We start from the raw sequence: 20,857 nt of genomic DNA, 5'->3' as shown, positions 1-20,857 counted from the left end.
GATTTTATACTAATTTTCGTGCGTTAGTATATGATAATAATGGTGAATTATACTAATTATAATCACAAATAAGCTAGCTATAATAATTCATTTCAGAAACTTGTTAATGCTTGTGGTGGTCCTCGTCTATCCGTCTACTGACACGTAGCAACCCTAGTTGTTAGAGATATATAGGACAACTACTAGACATGACCAATTACTATTTTCGTTTGTATTAGTTATTAAACGACACCAACACCATAAATAAAAAAAAAAAAAAAAAAAAAAACCCAACCATTTTTTTTTTTTTTTTTAATAGAACGGATTTTCCATTAAAATTGGATAAAAAACCCATCAATACAAGAGAATAACACCTTAGTACATGGATTACCAAGACCTAAGTCGAGGTTAATCTAACATTAAATTCCGGTAAAAGTACGAAATGTGCAAACTTCCGACAACGGGAAGAATTACAAGCACCAATAGAGCACACAAGAGGCTCGTTAAAAAACCCAAAGAATGGCGATGGAAAAATCCAACCAAACTCGGTCCGAAAACCACGAATAGGGTGGCTCTTCAACTTGCATAGATAAAAACCTAACAGGAAATCCACTACGGGAGTTGAGACTACGGCTAATCCGAGTCCAAAACAAACCAAAACAAAACAAACATAATAAAAATTGAAATGATCCATACTCCAACCAAGAACCCTAAAGTTAAACTGAAAACCAAAAACCAAAAACCAAAAACCAGCCGCTAAAGCAGAAAAACCAACCACAAAAACCCAGATCTACTACCACCTCAGATCCAACCAACCACCATTTTGAAAGATTGTAATTTCAATCAGACAAACATTTTAAAACATTTAATTAATTAGCCATGACATGTTAGTCTATTACCCAAATGCTCTTTAATGTATTTTCATAAATTAAAAAAGAAAATAATTAAAATCCCACAAATTAAGTAACTACTTCCCTAAAATACATGCAATTAATTATTTTTAAAAATTCAAAAACAAAATCATTACACATAAATTCCTCTTTTATATAAAAAAAAATTAAAATTGTTACCGGACCAAAAATCTGAAAACACAATTATTTATTAATGATAACTAACGATAATTTAAAATTTTAACTATAATTAACGAAAAATTTATTGATAATTCAAAAGAACAAAATCCGAAACCATACTATAGCGCCCTATTAATGATAATTAACCAAAATTAACTGAAAATTCATAAAAAATCAACCAAACAAAAATACATGTTACTGATTATTAACAGTTATGATTGATTATTAACTAAGCAATTTGAAAGAAAAAATTAGAAAATCCTACAAAACCAACCAAGAGAGAGTGATGTAGATTAAGGGTTAGAAAAGATGAAGAACAACCACGAGAAAAAAAAACGAATTTTCTAACTTTTTTTTATACCGAAATATGAAAATAACAACAAATAAAAATGGAAATACACCATTTTGGAGCCCGAAATGATATAATGTGGCTAAAATCATGCTAAAATGGAAATACTTTATTGAGTGATTTCATTTGCCACAGCTTTAAAGCTATTCTTTTAGAAAGATTGAAACGTTTGTTAAAATGAAATTCGTTCCATGTCTTAAGTTGATAGCAAATTTCGAAAAAAAAGAAAAGAAATTAGAAATACAAGAAGTGATAGGGAAGTGATATGTGGCCATTTAGAGCCACATTTTTCTATTCCATGGTAAATGAATGAATATTTATAGTTCAGTAGATAAATAGTAACAAGTGTACTCTCTTCTTCTGTCACAGTTATATGTTTTTTTTACTTTTCTTGGAATCTTAAGAACTAATTACACAAAGTTAACTGATAGTGGAGTCAAAGCAAAAAGTACATGTCTCTGATATTTGCATTGATAATAAAAGAAATTATATCAACTAAAATAATAAACATAATATCCGTTCTATTAAAAAAAAATAAAAAATAATAATAATAAACATAATAATAATTATTATCATTACAACCCTTCTCCCAAACCCTTTTTTTTCTCTCTCCGGATATGGTGTTCTTTTATCGTTTCCTCTCTTGGAACACAAAAACATATTGGAGCCTATAATTAGCGCTCGTACGTCTTTTGCATAAGAGGGCCAGAAAATACAATACCCTAAAAGAGGAAGAAGTAGAAGATCGCAAAAAAAAAAAAGAAGAAGAAAAAAATTACAGTCCTATCTATAAGTATGGGAAGAGGAAAAGTTGAGCTGAAGAGGATCGAGAACAAGATTAATCGTCAAGTCACTTTTGCTAAGAGAAGAAATGGGCTTTTGAAGAAAGCTTATGAGCTCTCAGTTCTGTGTGACGCTGAGGTTGGACTCATTATTTTCTCCAATCGCGGCAAGCTCTATGAGTTTTGCAGTGGCTCTAGGTATATATGTTATTTGATTCTTATTTTTAATCTATTTTTATGTGAATATATTAAACAGATCTACTTTTAGTTACGGTTAACTGGGTGAGAGTTTTTGTTATGGTGTTGGGTGTATTTTTGGTATTGCGATCTTGGGTTTTGTACTGTGTTTTTCAGCTATTGTCCTTTTTTTCCTTTTCTTTCTAAAAAGAAACATTCACATTAAACGATGATATGTCTGGGTTTGAAATTTTGTATTTGTAATAATATTTCCAAAAAATAATAATAGAAAGAGTTAATAAAGAGGGAGAACTGAGTATTCGATACTCTTCTTCAGTGATCCGATTAACTCTTTGATATTTTCATATAATTTTTTTTTTTTTTTTTTCATTTAGTAACATTCTTGAATCAAGAGATCTGGTTCAAAAAGATAGATCCTTTAATTATGAGTCATAAATTGTACCAAAAAAAAGCTATGATTATCAATACTTAGAAGCATATATCATTTATATGATTTTTTTTTTTACAATTTATATGATTTGTTCTCTAATCTATTCTGTAATTATAGTTATATATTTACTCTTTTTCTTATTTTTGCTACTCTTCTTTTATATTAATTTTCTGAGTAATTACTACTTTTTCATCTACCTGATTGGTGATGAAACTACCATTTCGAATGTTGTAACATTATTCTTAGATTTATATAATTTAATACATTTGAATTAGAGCACTTTTGATTTTGTTTTTCATCCAACAATATTCAACTATTACATGCGCACCAAGGTTATGTTTCTATATAATCATTTATATTAATTTCTAGTATTTTCATTAAACAATGTAACAGTAGGAATATTTATGATCTTTTGTACTTAAACTTACAGTTGACGAAGCGTATATTTTAAGGACGTTAATTAGCTTGCAAGCTCTTCTTTGATGTGTAAGATATTAAGAGCAATAAAAATGAAATTCAACCCAGTCTAGTCTCTATTTTGATCCGATCTATCAAATTTGTATGTACTAAATTCGTTTTTGAGTGACATGATGTGTCAATATATGACTGTTAATTTCATTTTCGAATTCAAAGTATATATGTGGAATTTGTTATAAAAGTTTCTTAGAGAAGTCACTTTGTACATTATTAATGATCGACTCGATCGATTTAATTTAATTTTATTATACATATAGTACTTTAATCCTTTGGTCAAGTGATTCTGTGTTTTTTGAGCGAAAAAAAAAATGAAGTGAGTTTGCGTTCACTTTTCCTTAGGATTTTCATGTGTCTAATAGTGTATTCTATTTTTATTATTTTATTTTAGAAGAATATTCATGATATATGGTGGTATTGAGATTTTGCTTGTTTGTATATTCAGTCATGCTTACTCAGTTGATTACTTGATTTTATTCTTCTGAGTGGCATATTTTTTTCTTGGAAATCAGACTGCAAAGGATTCAAGATAATGCAACTAGTTAAGAATAAAGAATATATTTGATATAAAGTTTGAAATTTATGACCATTCAAGCAGGCTTGATGTGATTGAGAAGTCATGTGTGTTTTATTCTAGAGAAAATTAGCATCATGCATACAGAAAAAAAAAAAAAAAAAAAAAATTCTAGACAAAATTATATGGGGCCTTGGTTTATAAATCTAGACAAAATAAATTTGACAACATGTTTCATTATTTTTCCTAAAAGTTTATATATATATATATATATATATATATATATATATATATATATATATATATATATATATCTTTATACACTTGCTTCACATTTTTCTTTAAAAAGTTGAATCTTAGTTTATCCCTTGGTCAATAATTGGTGTGCATATGTTAACAGGTTCACTTAATCTCTTAATCTCTCATTGTATGTCGTTCTTACTTATGATCTATTTTATGAGTCAAAAGAAATTGATAGTGTTTCATAATCTTCAAATAAGTCTTTCATAGTTCTAAGAGAGAGAATTTCTTGCAAGTACAAAGATTACATATGTCAATGACATAATGTCATACTAAACTGTCATTATAGTACTAATGCGAAGGCAATGTGACTTGAAAGGGTATACTATCTTAAAAGTTTTCACAAGTTTCATGATAAAAAAAATTCTTCCAAAGGTGATTTTCCGAGGGAAAGAGATAAGGAAACAGTAGTTATACACACACACAGAAACAAAGGGTTGATGTATCATATATAGTTTGTAAATCTCTTTATATATCTTTAAGCAGGTTTGATAGAGCCAAGGGCGGAGATAACTAAGGATCTGGCGGTGCATCTGCGCGCGCATTTTTTTGAAAATTAAACTTTTACCACAAAATTTATCAATTTTATACATTTAACCCAAATTTATATGATTTTTTTTTCATGTACACCCTGAATAATTTTTATACCCCCCTTATGTTTTTTTTTTTTTTATATTATCAAATATACCCTTTTTCCATATACGCCATGGGATAAAGAGGTCCATAATTCACTATATGACTTTGGTAAAGTCGACCAATTGGAGCATAATTTGAAGAGAACAGTACACTACACACATATAGCACAATAAAGTAATAATTAATGAACACTGTTACCACGTAAGTAGTACTGATAAATTATCACCATGATCAGTCCAAGAGATTTGATTTTTAAGAGATTTGATTTTTAATCAATATATATACATATATATGATAAGCGTTTAGTGGGTCCAATTCATCTTATAGTCTAAGAAAGCTAATTCTTGTTGATAATCATGATCCAGCATGGCCAAGACAATTGAAAGGTATGAAAGCTGTTGCTATGGAGGTCAGGATGGAATACAATCTGGAAAGGAAAATATTTCACAGGTATATGCGTAAAGTATTTACACTAAATTACAATGTCTGTGGACAAATGTGACAGGACCTTAAAAAAGGGAGACTATGAAAGTCATTTATAGTAAGCCATATTTCATTTTTTGGTTGTATCATTTATTAATTTTGTCATACTATATATAATAACTGGACAGTTTTTTTTAATTCGGAGCTCTACAAAATTTAATTGAAATAAAACTTTCTCATGTGCGTGGACCTACTGATAATAACATCTGATTGGTAAGCAATATTATTAAGGGCTCTGAGGCCTAATGATATGATTTTTTTTTTTTTATTTTGTATGTGATCAAGTGTTAGTGAAATGAGATATATATTATATATTGTTTCCATATATATATATGAACACATCTTTTATATATAATTCAGTCTATAACTAATCACGGTGAGTTTCACAATCAGCAGAGCAGCTACCAAGAGTACTTAAGGCTGAAAGCAAAAGTCGAGAGCCTGCGACGCACCCAGAGGTAATATTAATTACTCGATAATAAATCGGAGGTTTAATTGAATTCATTAAAAAAAATTGCACTCAGTGTGACTGTGCGATGATGTTTATATACATATACGATTTCCATGTTAATATAAAATAAATATTTTAAGGATATTCTTACATTTTTAGGCACCTTCTTGGGGAGGATTTGGAGCAATTGGGACTGAAGGACCTTGGACATCTTGAGCATAAGCTTGACATGGCATTAAAGCAAATTAGGTCAATAAAGGTATTCCTAATAGTATTTAACAGTTAAAATTTGATTGATATATATATATATATGGAGAGAGAGAGAGAGAGAGAGAGAGAGAGAGAGAGAGAGAGAGAGAGAGAGAGAGAGAGAGAGAGAGAGAGTTGTGATCATATAAACCGGGTGTGATCAAAACAAAAGATATTGAAGGCAACATAATAAGTTGTTTGGCAATATATATAAGTTTCAAAGTTATGGTAAACATAATATAAGAAAGTAGTTCAGTAAATAATACATGCTAAAATATGACAGCATAGCTAAATACTTCTCATGACACATTTAAATAATTAGTTTCACAACTTTTTTGTATCCAAAAATTTGACGACATGAATATAATTGACAAAAATAATAGTTAGACCTGGTTAATAAATATTAATAGGTTAATAAATTGTTCATGATTATTAACCATGGACCAATTTAAGGATTAAGTAATTAATTTAATAAGTTGATTAATGCATATATTTGGCTATTTAATAACAAAATTTAATAGCTAGCCAAATTTAATAAAAAAAATGTACACCCTTCTATATTAGGTATGTGCAAAGTTATGATGATGGATACAATTAATTAGGGTTAAATTCTAGTTGGTTGAGGAATTTTTTATTAATTAGTATTTGGAAAGCACCGTGACACATTCTCTCATGGTACGATAAATCAAATCGAGATCAAAACAAAATTTAGGGAACGACATTTAAATTTAGCAAACTGAGTAAATTTTAACAATTTTATGGTCATACAAAAGCCTTATGCTTGCAAAACATCATAAAATGAATGGAGAGATGCATATCGCGGAAGGCCCTGATAGGACTGTAATCATATTAGCCTCCTACTTTGCTCCATTCGTTTAAATTATTTAAATGAATGGTTAAATTCAACTATGTTGTTAAAAAAAAGCAATGATTTAACCATGTCGGCTTAGGTTAAAAGTTATAAACCAGAGTTGAGAAGAACAATATCCTAACTAATGTATTATAATTTTTATTATTTCCTTTACATTACTACTTAACAAAGTGTTTACAATTTAAGAATATTGTAACAATTTATTGATAATATTAAAAAGAATCAAGATGAAATACACTGTTAATTTACATTAAATTGAATTAAATTTTATCTTGTCAAATATCATTTATATGAGATTCTTATAATTATGTTTAATTTATTTTTTCACCCTTTAAAAAAAATAAACGTATTATATATTTTTATTTTTTAAATAAAATAACTGTGGCCCAAAACAATTTATTGTTTTAGATCCATGCGCTACTGGAACTTACTAAAAGATTTACATGTGAAACATACATGGTATTTATATGTGCAAAATATACAAAGAGTTGAAATTGAATAATGGTCGCTTTTAGGAATACACTATAAGGATATAGTCAAAAGTACAAGAAAAAGGCTTTAGAACTTAGTGATTGAATCTAGACTATGTACACATCCACGTTGAAGGGTTAAAATAAAATAAACAATAAATAAATTGAAAAAGGACAGCAGAAATAACTAGAGCATTTATGCCCTCGTGTGTGTGGAATATAGATAAGAGTTTAAGCATAAATTTTCAGATGATATAGACGAGTCTTGATGGGTATTTATACCATTAGACACTATCATTTTCTGATTGTGATAATTTTGACTTCTATATTATCACACTACTGTAAACAGCTTCCAGCAGAGAAAAACTAAGGTTGCATTGCCTATACTTTAATCTTATTTTCTAATTAGCTACTCTTTATTTTCTGTTAGGAAAACTCTGAATATATATTGACACTGTTTAGGTATATGCATGAAAGCAGTCTTTTAAAACAGTCCTATACTGAGTACACTGTTTTTTATTCGTGCAGAACCAATATCTGAGTGATGATCTCTCCGCTCTTAGAAAGAAGGTATGTGCGCTGTACGATTGACGTGTAGCAAGAAATTTTTTTTTTTTTTTAAATGTTTTATATATATGGTTCTGAAAGACAAAAATGTGGATTAATTTAATTTGCAGGAACAAGATTTGATTGAAGTAAACAGTGAACTGAAAAGGAAGGTAATTTAAATGTTTACTGTTAATTACGTTAATACGTTTCGTTGACAATAAAACTTGTTCATTTAAAACAATAAGATCATTGGCGCTTTTTTGTTTTTGTTCTAAAATAATTATTTAATTTTTCAAGTATCCATATAAGAAGGCTAATGTTATGTTTTTGCGAAGCATATTGAATGCCTAAATATATGTAAGACGTTCTTCTAGCTAAATGACTAATTTAAACTTATAAATTTTCGAAATAGTTAAGATATTATCTAAAATTAGTAAAATATATATATTTGAATTTTACAATAAATGCAATGACCAAGTGTGAATATTTTTTTTGGACCTGGACCTAGTCCATAATTGAGATAAAAAAAGTTAGGTACATTGTACTAGGGGTGTGCAAAAAAAAAAAAAAATGAAAAACCTAAATTGGATTAGACCATTGGTTTTTAAACAACCTCTCCGTTTTAAATCGGTTTTTGTGTAATTCGGTACGGTCCGATTTTCAAACCAGTTTAAAACGGCGCGGTCTGATTTGAAAATTTTAGACCACGGTTTAGATCGGACCGGACCGGTCTTAATTTTTTAAGTTAAAAAAAATAATAATTCTAAATTTGTATGAACTCATTTGAGTTGGACATTTTAATGAATATATGTTTATGTTAATATTAATTGGCTTTTTTTTTCTTTTTCTATTTTCTAATTAAGTTTGTACAAAAAATAAAATAAAATAACTTAAAACGTAAACGGTATAAACCTGATCGGATCCATCTAAAACAGTTTGGTTAAATTTAGTTTATTTTCTTAAACGTACCGATCAAGTTTAAAAAATTTCAAACCGTTTAAAACGGTCCGGTTTGATTTGGAGGTCAATTTTAGACCGAACTGGATCGTGCACACTCCTACCTTATAAAATGTCAAAATTTATAGACAATGTAAGAAATAAACTAGACAAACTCAAAACTTGGGTTATTTTGTTATAAACTTACAACCTCCACAATTTTTTTAATCAATTAGTCTCAAAATGTTATTTTGTATAATTATCTCTAAAGGACATGCTAATATTATTGTTGAGGTTCGTTATAAATCTCGTATGGAAAATAGAATAGGAACTAACATCATTTATAAGATCACAATCATTTCTCCCATTGTCAAATGATTTTGAAACGAAATCTAATAGTAATAATTAACATCCTATGATATTTGATTATTTTCAATCTAGTCAACGAGATTCGGTTCAAGAAGATGAGTCATTTGTAAAAGGAGCCATCATCTTGTATCATGTTAGAAATGCCATGTCGCGATACCTAACGATGATATAACGCATATGCAATGTAAATTATAACATACATACACAATCAGCACTAAAATATTAGATAGTACTGAAACAAAAATTACAAAAATAACCTTTAAGCTTCACCGTGTGGAAAAATTTATGGATTTGAAATCTATTATTACTAAGACAACGGCTCGTGTAACATAATCTCAATAACATTTTTACTAATAAATTGTGTCTTCTATAATTTGCTAAATGTACATTATATTTAAATGCAAGTGTTTCACGTATGAATTCCTCAAAAGAGTTGACAACTAGACACTGAAATGGAATTTCCGGGGTGTGTTATATATCCCATTTGTTAATTCATTGATTCTTGGTTGTAGATATGCTGTTTTTCTTCTCTGTTTTTTTCGCTTGTAGTTCGTTTATGTTATTGATTTTGTGTTCATGTTATTTATACTTTACTTTTCATAAATACAATATTAAGTATTGAACTTTTTGCACGTAATACTAATTGTTATTATAATTCCTCTATTCCATAAGTACATAGTTGCACTTGATGTTGTCATATATACGAGCATCAAAGTAATGTTACACCGAAGAGCTATTATGTTATTGTTTGATTAATAAATATTTTTCATAATTTGTAATAAAAGAGAATAAATTATATACAATTAGGGTCTAATTATATTTCTTGATGATGAAATGTAGTTGGAGCAAGTTAGTGTATGTGATGCCGAAGGGCAAAATGGTACATTCGCTAACCAACCGATGGAATTCAACTTTGAGCCTCTTCAACCTGATTATGCTATGCATATTAGGTAAAAGTAATATCCCTCTTTCTTTTAAATATTATTTTGGTTCGGATCGACTCAATAATTATACAAACATTGGTAGAATTTTGTTATTTTTGAAAAGAATATTAATAAACTATTTAATCACCTATATATTGAATTTAGTTCGTATTTATTTTCTTGTTGTAATTATTTTGCAGTTATAATGATAATCTCAACACAGCGGGTAGAGACCAAGTGAGTGTGAAAAACCTAATGGATGGCTCTGCTTCTATTGATAGATGCTTTGACCTTTGAAAGGTCTTTATTGCTCTTTAAGATTAAATAATATCATACTCTTGTGGGGAAAAAAAGACAATGAACTTTTTTCTACTTCGCGTGTAATTTGCATGGATTTGGTAGCTTGTGAGCTACTATGACATTTTCACTGTATTCTATATATGACGTCGAACCAATATAACAAATACTAATAGCCTTAGCTATCATTATTGATGCAGCGGAGGATTCAAAGATAGGAGATTGACTTAAAAAAACCAAAAATAAAAAAGTAACGTAACCGGATAGTCGAACTTGATCGTTGATTCGCGCACGAATAACCGATCGAAGAACCTTCCTTCGCCTATTGATTCGCTCGTGAATGCTAGACTCGGGGCATCCAATCACCGTTGATTCGCGCACGAATGCCGGTTTTCGGGCATCAACTCGGAGCTCGCTCACGACGCTCGGATTTGGGAGAAACACTCAAGTTTCAATTTTTTTCATTGCATCAAAAATCTATCCATTACAAAATAGGTGCTCATGATTTATAAATGCATCAAGAGACTTTTCATAATCCAAAACTGAAAATTAATGTATAAATTAAATCTACTTAATACAATAATAAAAGCTATAATTAAATTAATTGAGAAGAACACAAAACGTCATTTTGAAAGCCTAAACGTCATAATTCGGCTTAAATCCCGAGACCCCACTATGTGGGTCTTGTTTACTAGGTTGATTCCACTCAGAAAACACTACTCTTTTGTCTGTTTCAGTGATCTCAACATTCTTGAAACTATAGCCCAATTTACCCTGCATCATTCTCCCCGTGTTTGACAGAATTCGTCCTCGAATTCGATGCATCTTTAGGTGGTGTGGAAGGAGGATGATGCTATTCTTGAATTCTGATGATCGAAACACCACTTCAAACAAAAAGGACACATCAACGAAGTCATCATGGGCTCGATCGGCTTGACTATTAATCGTTGGAGTGATAGCTATCTTCACGACTTCTTGTTTTTCTTCGTCATCTTCTTGTTCTTCATAAAAAGTTGGACTGCTCAATTGCTCACCAATTATTTCTTCTTCATCGTCGCTTTCATCGTAGATAGGATCACCGATTGGATCAAAGAAATATTCTTTTTCTTCGACATCAATCTTGAACACGTGTGAGTCGTCGTCAATGAATCCAGCAAAAATCTGCATGATTCACGATCGTCTTCGGCTCTGATACCAACTGATGCAGCGGAGATTTCAAAGATAGGAGATTGATTTATAAAAACCAAAATAAAAAGTAACGTAACCGGATAGTCGAACTTGATCGTTGATTCGCGCACGAATAACCGATCGAAGAACCTTCCTTCGCCTATTGATTCGCTCGTGAATGCTAGACTCGGGGCATCCAATCACCGTTGATTCGTGCACGAATGCCGGTTTTCGGGCATCAACTCGGAGCTCGCTCACGCGCTCGGATTTGGGAGAAACACTCAAGTTTCAATTTTTTCATTGCATCAAAAATCTATCCATTACAAAATAGGTGCTCATGATTTATAAATGTATCAAGAAACTTTTCATAATCCAAAACTGAAAATTAATGCATAAATTAAATCTACTTAATACAATAATAAAAGCTATAATTAAATTAATTGAGAAGAACACAAAACGTCATTTTGAAAGCCTAAACGTCAGAATTCGGCTTAAATCCCGAGACCCCACTATGTGGGTCTTGTTTACTAGGTTGATTCCACTCAGAAAACACTACTCTTTTGTCCGTTTCAGTGATCTCAACATTCTTGAAACTATAGCCCAATTTGCCCTGCATCAATTATGAAATCCAGTCCGTAGATTGTCAATCTATCTTCTCTAAAGCTACACATAATATATATTAAACAAGCTCTCATATAGATTGTAGTATGAATAAAATTTGATTTGGGATTCATTTTCTTTGTATTTTTCATTTAACATTTTTAGAACATCCAAATAAAATGAAAATCAAATTAAATGAAAAAATGCTAGGGTTTTCATTTTATTTCACTAGTATTTTCCATAACTTTCAAATATAACAATTTAAAAAAAAAATCCATTCAATCCCTGTATTATTTTAATTTCCTATAAATTTTCACTTTCCTTCACATGTTCTAGGTGTGAAACCCCGAAACTTAGCCATTTCAGAATTTAAAATTTGGTGTATGAGAATTTTATTTATGAGTTGTTTATTATGTGCTACTGCTGTATATGCTTTAGCTTGTTCCGCTGTTGATTGATATGAGCTATTTTTTTAGGTCGGGAAATATAAAAAAAAAATTATTGAATTTTTAAGGTGTATATATATACATCTGTATATATATATATATATATATATATATATATATATATATGAAAGATCGTTATGGGTATATATGTATATAGTTATATATTAAATATGTATGATGATATTATATAGGTCTTCATACACGTTTGGCTGTTTTATATTACCATTAGAACATACTTTCTAAGTATATATATATATATATATATATATATATATATATATATATATATATATATATAAGCGGTAAAGAAAAAAAAATTAGCTAAGAGATAATATATATGTATGTATATATATATATATATACACATTTAAGTTTCTTTTTTTTAAATGTGGGATACTTTGCAATTACTGTAACCGACGAAAAGAAGGAGAAAATATATACATTTATGTCTTAATTTTTTTTATATACATGGGTATATTTGTGTAGACTTACCACTTTAATATTTGTGTGTATATGAAATGTATATATATGCATATAGGTATTACGGATAGAGAATGTTCCTAGCAGCAAAAGTTGACTTTTATGTTTTTTTTTTTTTTTTTTACAATTAAAGCTAATAATGTATTAAGGAAGCAATTAGTATTCCTTTTCTACCGATTTTATTTAGGCCTTTGCTACAACCTTTTCAAAAAAAAAAAATGAATCAAAAGTAGTTTCTTTTTCTTTCAAAAATCCTCTCCCTCCCTCTCTCGTAGAATCTCTCTATCTCCCCTATATACCTTTCCCTATCAGTAAAGACAAACCCTAATAACCCAAAGACTTAATATCGCCTAATTTGTGGTTCTAAGAAGAATTAAGAGCAGTCTTTCACGTTTTCCTCAAGGTATTTTCAGATTTTTGCTGGTCTCTCTTATGGTGTTCATATTTTTGTTAGGTATGATATATTTATGAAGAAAAAAAATATATATATAGTCTTAACCGTGTTGTATTTGTCAAATTTTAGGCAGTAAGAAAACATATGAATCATTATTAGCTACGCATATTATTTTAGTCTGATTTTTTTATACCGAAATAATCAAGATGTTTATAATATGTATATTAAATTTCATAATTTTTGGACAAACCATTTTGTTTCTAAAAATTCAATTATGATCAGCGCGCATAATTTTTGTTTTCTGTTTCAAACAGCAAGGTTTTGATTTAAAATAAAATAGCTAACAAAGGAATGGTGATTTGGAATTTTTATACCTGAATAGTATAGATGTCTTCGGTATGTGTTTAAAATTTTATGATTTTTAGTTGAATGGTTTATTTTATAAAAAAAACATTTACCATCGGTGCGCATATAGTTTTACATTGATTCAATCAGCAATGTCTTGTTTTTTTTAAAATACCTAGAAGATGTATTTTTGAATGATATTTTTATACAAGCTACATTTATGTGTTTATATTATATGATAAAATTTTGATGAGTTTTTAATTAGCAGAACTATTTCTAAACTGAAATTTTGGACCAGTGCGCAGATAGGTTCCAGAAGTTTTTTTTTAAAGCGTCTTTTTACATTTTATGCTTTTAATTTAGTTCTGTTATTTGGGATCCGATTTTGGTAACACCACTGAAGATGAAAACGTTCAGTTTTTTATTCTCTAGCTTCTGTAATTTTTTTAGAATTTTTCCAGAAAACGTTTTTTCCCCAATACTTTAGGATTAAGGGTATTTTGGTCTTTTCATGTCCAATTTTCAGTTCTGGAATTCTTTTTCCAGCAGCCTTGTATGTATTTTTTTAAGTGTACCAGAGATAGTTAGTGATAAGCTTTATTCATTTTTTTTTCTTCGTTTAGGTCCCGAGCCAAATACGTTTCCGATCGTTCGATAGTTTAAAGTCGCACGTTCCCGTAACAAGGTGAGAATAATCTCACTACAATACGGATTAGTTCAAAATTAATTTACGATGAGTGTGTGATCTGAATTGGTTTATATGTGTTATATGATTGATTGTGTGATATCTCTTATGTGCATGTATATGTTATTGAGTGAATTGTGATTATTATGTTATGACTCGTTATGATGAGTTTATGTATGAGTGTAGTACAATTTTGGCATAACATGTTCTATTTATTAGCATGTTTCATTTATGTTTATGTCATATGTCATCTTTGTATGTAACGCAAATAATCAAGTGATAAGATAAGTAAGAGAGTCGTACCGCCTCGAGCTACGGAGGTATTAAGAGAATTCTCTCGAGCCGACCTACGGGCTCATAAAGGGAGTTTTCTCATATGATATGTTATTAGATGGTGCGAACTATGGGAGGTCGCAGCCCCGTAGTTCGTTTCCAAAGTGTACACTGAAATTGGTACGACTACTCTAGGGGCACCCCGAATAAAATATGATAAGACTTATGATACGAAAGACCATGACACTTTTAGAGTTTAAAACACTAATAACCGGATCATGCATCGCATTACTCATCTTTTTGTGAGTCATAGTTATTCTCGCTGAGCGTTAGCTCATATTATGTATATTCGTCCGTATTGTAGGTAAGCAACAAATGAACAAGTGAGGAGGGTGGATCAGCGGCGTTCGATGGCTAAGGGGTTGGGTTGTGGTTCCGCTCGCTTATTTAAAAGACTTCCGCTATGCAATTTTCTAAATATTCGGTTTGAGATTTTTTATGCTTAAGATACTTTCCAAGTTTAATTAGTTTTGCAAAACTGAAATTAAATTTTTATGGTTTTATTTCCGTTGAATTTTCCAACCATCTACTTTAGTTTGGAATTCCGAATTAAGTAATTTTCTTATCTTCATTAAATATTTTGTAAGATTTCAAGTGTTGGTTATCTTCCAAAGATTGTTTTATTTTAAAGTCCAAACTTTATAAATATATGAAACGATGTTTAAAAAAAAAAAAATTTCCACTATTTTTTTTTAAAGTAAGAGAATTAAGATAAGTATGACGGTCCGAAAAGTCGGGTCGTCACAGTTGGTATCAGAGCAACGAACCTACGACCCCCTTTCGCTATTCGATCGCACGGCTGTCCCCCTTACTCAAGTAAGCTTAATATGTTTTAGTTGCAATTTTTTTTTATTATTATTGAAATGAAATTAGTAGTGAAGTTTACGGAAGAGCTAGAAGTCAAGATGTTTTCGTTATTTTATTGACAACCAAAGACTTGTCTATTTTATGGATGATTGGATCGTGGTCCTTACCAAACAAAACCCCGCTCTTTTTTTTTTCCTTATTTATAAGATGTTATTACCTCCATTCCGATTGTATTTATACATTTTTCTTTTACGAATTTTTCAATGGCTTACAAGATGCCATCTTACGTTATGATTATGTCTTATTTCATGTTCAAATGAAATCTTCTACGGCAATATGTGAAGAATATTTTTTTTTTTTAGTGTAAATAGAAATACCAATAGTGTGATCTCAGTTGAGTTGGTACTTCTAAAGGATTACTAAGAGCACTATCTTAGTTTCATGCCTTGATAGCTTGACCAAAGCTAGTGGTTCCAAACACCACTTCACTCAATCGGTTCAAAGCTCAAGAAACTAAGATATAGGAATCGAGGAACAAAATACACCAAGGGAAGAAGATGCAAAAGGATGAGGGTGTTTTGAGCTGTTTCGGAATAAATCCATTGTTAAAGGGAAGTAACCCATCTTCCACCATCTTAGATTTTATCAAATCCTACGAGTACCGAATACCACATGATCCAAGTAAAGGAGGAACGAACTCAGTTTTACAAGGCTCGAAAAAGGAGAAAATTCAAAACAAGGGTCCCGACACCAATAAAAAGCCAAATCGACCAAGTAGCCACAAAACTAACTACAACAATCAAGGCTTCAAAACGCAACCCCATGGAAATGGGAATGGGGAGAAAAGGACTTATCCCGGTAATGGAGGTAACGCCAACAACAAGGTCAAGGTAGAGGGAACAAATTTTTCAGTATGCAAGACTTGTGGAAAGATGCTTCTTGGAGAGTGCCGGAGAGGGACCGTGACCTGCTTCAAGTGTGGTCAGCCGGGTCACTTCCTCAAGGACTGCTCGAAGCCGAATTTTGTTCATAGTGGACAGTACCAGCCTCATAATCAGAACGGGCGACTCAACTACATGTCGACCGCACTAGAAGGGCCACAAATCTCTTTGGGTCGTTTGGAAGCACCTACATCCACCCAAATGCCACCACCAGCTCAAGCTCATATCTACGCCTACACCTACGCCGACGCCTTAGCCAGCTCTTCGAATGTAGTAGCAGGTCAGCTTCCTATAGCTCATCTTGATGCCTTAGTATTGTTTGACTCTGGTGCTACGCATTGCTTTATTTCGTTAGAACTGGCTAGGAGATTAGGCGACAGTGTAGTGAAAACTAAGAAGGTTTTCAGGACGGCATTACCGTCTGGCGATATGTTATTATCGGAATATTGTCTGAAAGAGGTATCGATAATTATAAGTGGACAAGAGCTAAAGAGTGACTTCATTGTCTTAGAAATGAAAGACTTTGATGCCATCTTGGGTATGGACTTCTTGGTGGAGAATAATGCAGTGATCGATTGTCGGCGAAAAAGAGTAACCTTCAAACCGGTGACGGGGAAGAGGTTCACCTTTGTAGGAAGACCACTCAAGAAACCAAAGATGATGGTGTCAGCATTGCAAGCTAAGAGATTGATGAGTAAAGGGTGTCATGGATACGTAGCGTCTGTGGTGGACAAGACGAAGGAGGTCGAAACAAAACTACAAGATGTGCTAGTGGTGAGGGAATATGTTGACGTTTTTCCTGAAGATCTACCTGGTTTAGCGCCCGAACGCGAGATTTCTTTCGCAATCGAGTTGCTACCTGGAACAGGTCCAATTTCCAAAGCACCCTATCGTATGGCCCCTGCCGAGCTCAAAGAATTACAATCTCAACTTCAAGAATTGTTAGATAAGGGATTTATTCGCCCTAGTCATTCGCCTTGGGGAGCACCCGTTCTATTTGTCAAAAAGAAGGATGGGTCTTTTCGCATGTGTATTGACTACCGAGAGCTAAATAAAGTGACGGTCAAGAACAAGTATCCTCTTCCAAGGATTGATGACTTGTTTGACCAACTCAAGGGGGCGAAGGTATTCTCGAAGATAGACTTGCGATCCGGCTATCATCAATTACGGGTCAAGGATGACGATATCCCGAAGACAGCTTTTCGCACCCGCTATGGTCATTACGAATTCACTGTCATGCCTTTTGGACTCACTAACGCTCCAGCAGCATTCATGGACATGATGAATAGGATCTTTAGCGACGTCTTGGATAAGTTTGTTATCGTCTTCATCGATGACATACTGATTTACTCTAAGAGCGCCGAAGACCACGAGGGACACTTACGAGTTGCACTCCAGACGCTGAGACAACATCAATTGTATGCCAAATTCTCGAAGTGTGAATTTTGGTTGGATAAAGTGCATTTTCTCGGACACGTGGTTTCTAAAGACGGAATCTCCGTCGATCCTGCCAAGATAGAATCCGTGAATGATTGGAAGCCACCTCGAAGTGTGACAGAGATAAGGAGTTTTCTCGGTCTAGCAGGTTACTATAGAAGATTTGTGGAAGGATTTTCTACATTAGCTGCTCCACTCACCGCCCTCACAAAGAAAGATAAGAAGTATGAGTGGACCGAGAAGTGTGAACAGAGTTTTCGCGAGTTGAAGAGAAGACTCACCACCGCTCCAATCTTTATAGTCCCTGAAAGTGAAGAACCTTTGTCTATCTACAGCGATGCATCAAAGACAGGTCTCGGTGCTGTGTTAATGCAAAACGGCAAAGTCGTGGCTTATGCGTCACGACAACTCAAAAACCACGAGAGGAATTATCCTACTCATGATTTGGAGTTAGCCGCAGTGGTGTTTGCCCTCAAGATTTGGAGACACTACTTGTATGGTGTTCGGTGTGGGATATTTACCGATCATAAGAGCTTAAAGTACATTTTCACTCAGAAAGAGTTGAACATGAGACAAAGAAGGTGGCTAGAATTGGTTAAGGATTACGATTGTGGTATCCATTACCATCCCGGAAAGGCGAACGTGGTAGCTGATGCGTTAAGTAGGAAAGATGAGGCTCGACTATCGATGATGCATGCATTATCTCCTCAACTCATTGACGAAATCAACAACTTGGAGGTTGAAATTGTCACACGGGGATTAGCCAACATGACCTTACAATCAGATCTTTTTGAGAGAATCAAAGAAGCGCAAGGACGTGATCCTGAGATATCAAGGCTGAAGGACAATGCACTGCAATGTCAGGAGTCAAAATTTTCTCTCGCAGAGAATGATGTACTCTTTTTCAATGGAAGGATCTATGTACCCAACGAAAATGAGTTACGAAGACAGATTTTGACCAAAGCACATGAGACTCCATTTCAGTTCACCCAGGTTCCACGAAGATGTATCAAGGCCTCCGAGACCACTTCTGGTGGAACGGAATGAAGGGCGACGTTGCTAAGTTCGTCAGTAAATGTCTTACCTGCCAAAAAGTGAAGGCCGAACATAAACGACCAGCTGGAGAATAACAACCAATCGAGGTTCCTGAATGGAAATGGGAACAAATCACAATGGATTTTGTGGTTGGTTTACCTAAGACAATTGAGGGCTATGATGCTATATGGGTATTGGTGGATCATCTGACCAAATCCGCCATATTCATACCGATAAAAGTCACGTACTCCGTGGAGAAGTTGGCTGAACTATACGTTAATAACGTAGTGAGACTGCATGGCGTTCCTTTATCCATCATCTCAGATCGTGACGGTCGTTTCACTTCTAACTTCTGAAGGTGTGTGCAAAAGTCGATGGGGTCGCAATTGAAGTTCAGTACCGCTTTTCACCCACAGACGAATGGTCAATCCGAAAGGACTATTCAGACCTTAGAGGATATGCTACGAGCATGTGTCATGGATTTTAGTGGGAGTTGGAATAAGAGGCTGCCACTTATTGAATTCTCATACAACAATAGCTACCAAGCTTCAATCGGCGTTGCCCCATATGAAGCTCTTTATGGTAGAAAGTGTCGATCTCCGATTCACTGGTTCGAATCCGGAGAAAATAGCCTCGAGAAGACAGATTTTATTCGAGACACCACTGAAGCCATCAAGAAGATACGAGATCGAATGAGAACTGCACAAAGCCGACAGAAGAGCTACGCTGACAAGAGGAGGCGACCACTGGAATTTCAAGTAGGAGACTTCGTGTTCTTGAAGGTAGCACCTCTCAAGGGGGTGATGAGTTTCGGCAAGAAGGGAAAATTGAGCCCGAGGTACATTGGCCCTTTCGAAATCATAGAAAGAATTGGAAATGTAGCCTACCGTCTAGCTTCGAAACCCGAGTTAGCATCGGTGCACAATGTGTTCCACTTCTCGATGCTTAAAAAGTACCTGTCCCATCCAAATCATGAGCTAATCCAAGAGCCTATCGAAGTACACGAAGACTTGACGTATGAAGAGAAGCAAGTAAAAATTCTTGATCATGAAGAAAAGATCCTAAGGAACAAGGTGATTCCGTTAGTCAAGGTACTTTGGTGGAATCATAAAATCGAAGACGCCACTTGGGAGCGCGAGGATGATATGAGATTGCGTTATCCCGACCTTTTCTTAGAAGTATAATATGTTCAAGTAAAAATTTTCACGTTTTTCTTCTTGTTAATTTTCGGGACGAAAATTCTAATAAGTAGGGGAGATTGTGAAACCCCGAAACTTAGCCATTTCAGAATTTAAAATTTGGTGTATGAGAATTTTATTTATGAGTTGTTTATTATGTGCTACTGCTGTATATGCTTTAGCTTGTTCCGCTGTTGATTGATATGAGCTATTTTTTTAGGTCGGGAAATATAAAAAAAAAATTATTGAATTTTTAAGGTGTATATATATACATCTATATATATATATATATATATATATATATATATATATATATATATGAAAGATCGTTATGGGTATATATGTATATAGTTATATATTAAATATGTATGATGATATTATATAGGTCTTCATACACGTTTGGCTGTTTTATATTACCATTAGAACATACTTTCTAAGTATATATATATATATATATATATATATATATATATATATATATATATATATAAGCGGTAAAGAAAAAAAAATTAGCTAAGAGATAATATATATGTATGTATATATATATATATATATACACATTTAAGTTTCTTTTTTTTAAATGTGGGATACTTTGCAATTACTGTAACCGACGAAAAGAAGGAGAAAATATATACATTTATGTCTTAATTTTTTTTATATACATGGGTATATTTGTGTA

The 20,857-nt window shown here is 32.4% G+C and overlaps 1 protein-coding gene across 3 annotated transcripts; it reads left to right on the top strand.

Moving 5' to 3' along the window:
• The first annotated feature begins 1,999 nt into the window (after positions 1-1,999).
• LOC149399582 (agamous-like MADS-box protein MADS2) lies at positions 2,000-10,522 on the top strand. 3 transcript variants are annotated; one of them, XM_089612195.1, is made up of 8 exons: positions 2,000-2,378; positions 5,098-5,182; positions 5,576-5,673; positions 5,826-5,925; positions 7,785-7,826; positions 7,934-7,975; positions 9,951-10,060; positions 10,234-10,522. In XM_089612195.1, exons 1-8 carry the CDS (start codon positions 2,194-2,196, stop codon positions 10,328-10,330), a joined length of 759 nt encoding a protein of 252 aa, XP_089468321.1. In that variant the 5' UTR covers positions 2,000-2,193; the 3' UTR covers positions 10,331-10,522. The 3 variants fall into 3 exon arrangements, with proteins under 3 accessions (XP_089468321.1, XP_089468322.1, XP_089468323.1); XM_089612196.1 differs by having other exon boundaries at positions 2,001-2,378; positions 5,609-5,673; XM_089612197.1 differs by having other exon boundaries at positions 2,003-2,378; positions 5,612-5,673.
• The last annotated feature ends 10,335 nt before the right edge of the window (positions 10,523-20,857 follow it).

The sequence above is a fragment of the Urtica dioica genome, chromosome 4 (genome assembly GCF_054948205.1).
Source record: "Urtica dioica subsp. dioica isolate 48M chromosome 4, U.dioica_male_clone48M_v1_H2, whole genome shotgun sequence".
NCBI lineage: Eukaryota > Viridiplantae > Streptophyta > Magnoliopsida > Rosales > Urticaceae > Urtica > Urtica dioica.
This window is presented reverse-complemented; position numbering and strand designations above follow the sequence as displayed.

Bases quoted from the DNA above. Each gene is read 5' to 3' on its own strand.
- LOC149399582 (XM_089612195.1), top strand. From the start codon at position 2,194: ATGGGAAGAGGAAAAGTTGAGCTGAAGAGGATCGAGAACAAGATTAAT. The intron at 5,674-5,825 runs GTAATATTAATT...TTACATTTTTAG, and splicing joins AGCCTGCGACGCACCCAGAG to GCACCTTCTTGGGGAGGATT. The intron at 7,976-9,950 runs GTAATTTAAATG...GATGAAATGTAG, and splicing joins ACAGTGAACTGAAAAGGAAG to TTGGAGCAAGTTAGTGTATG.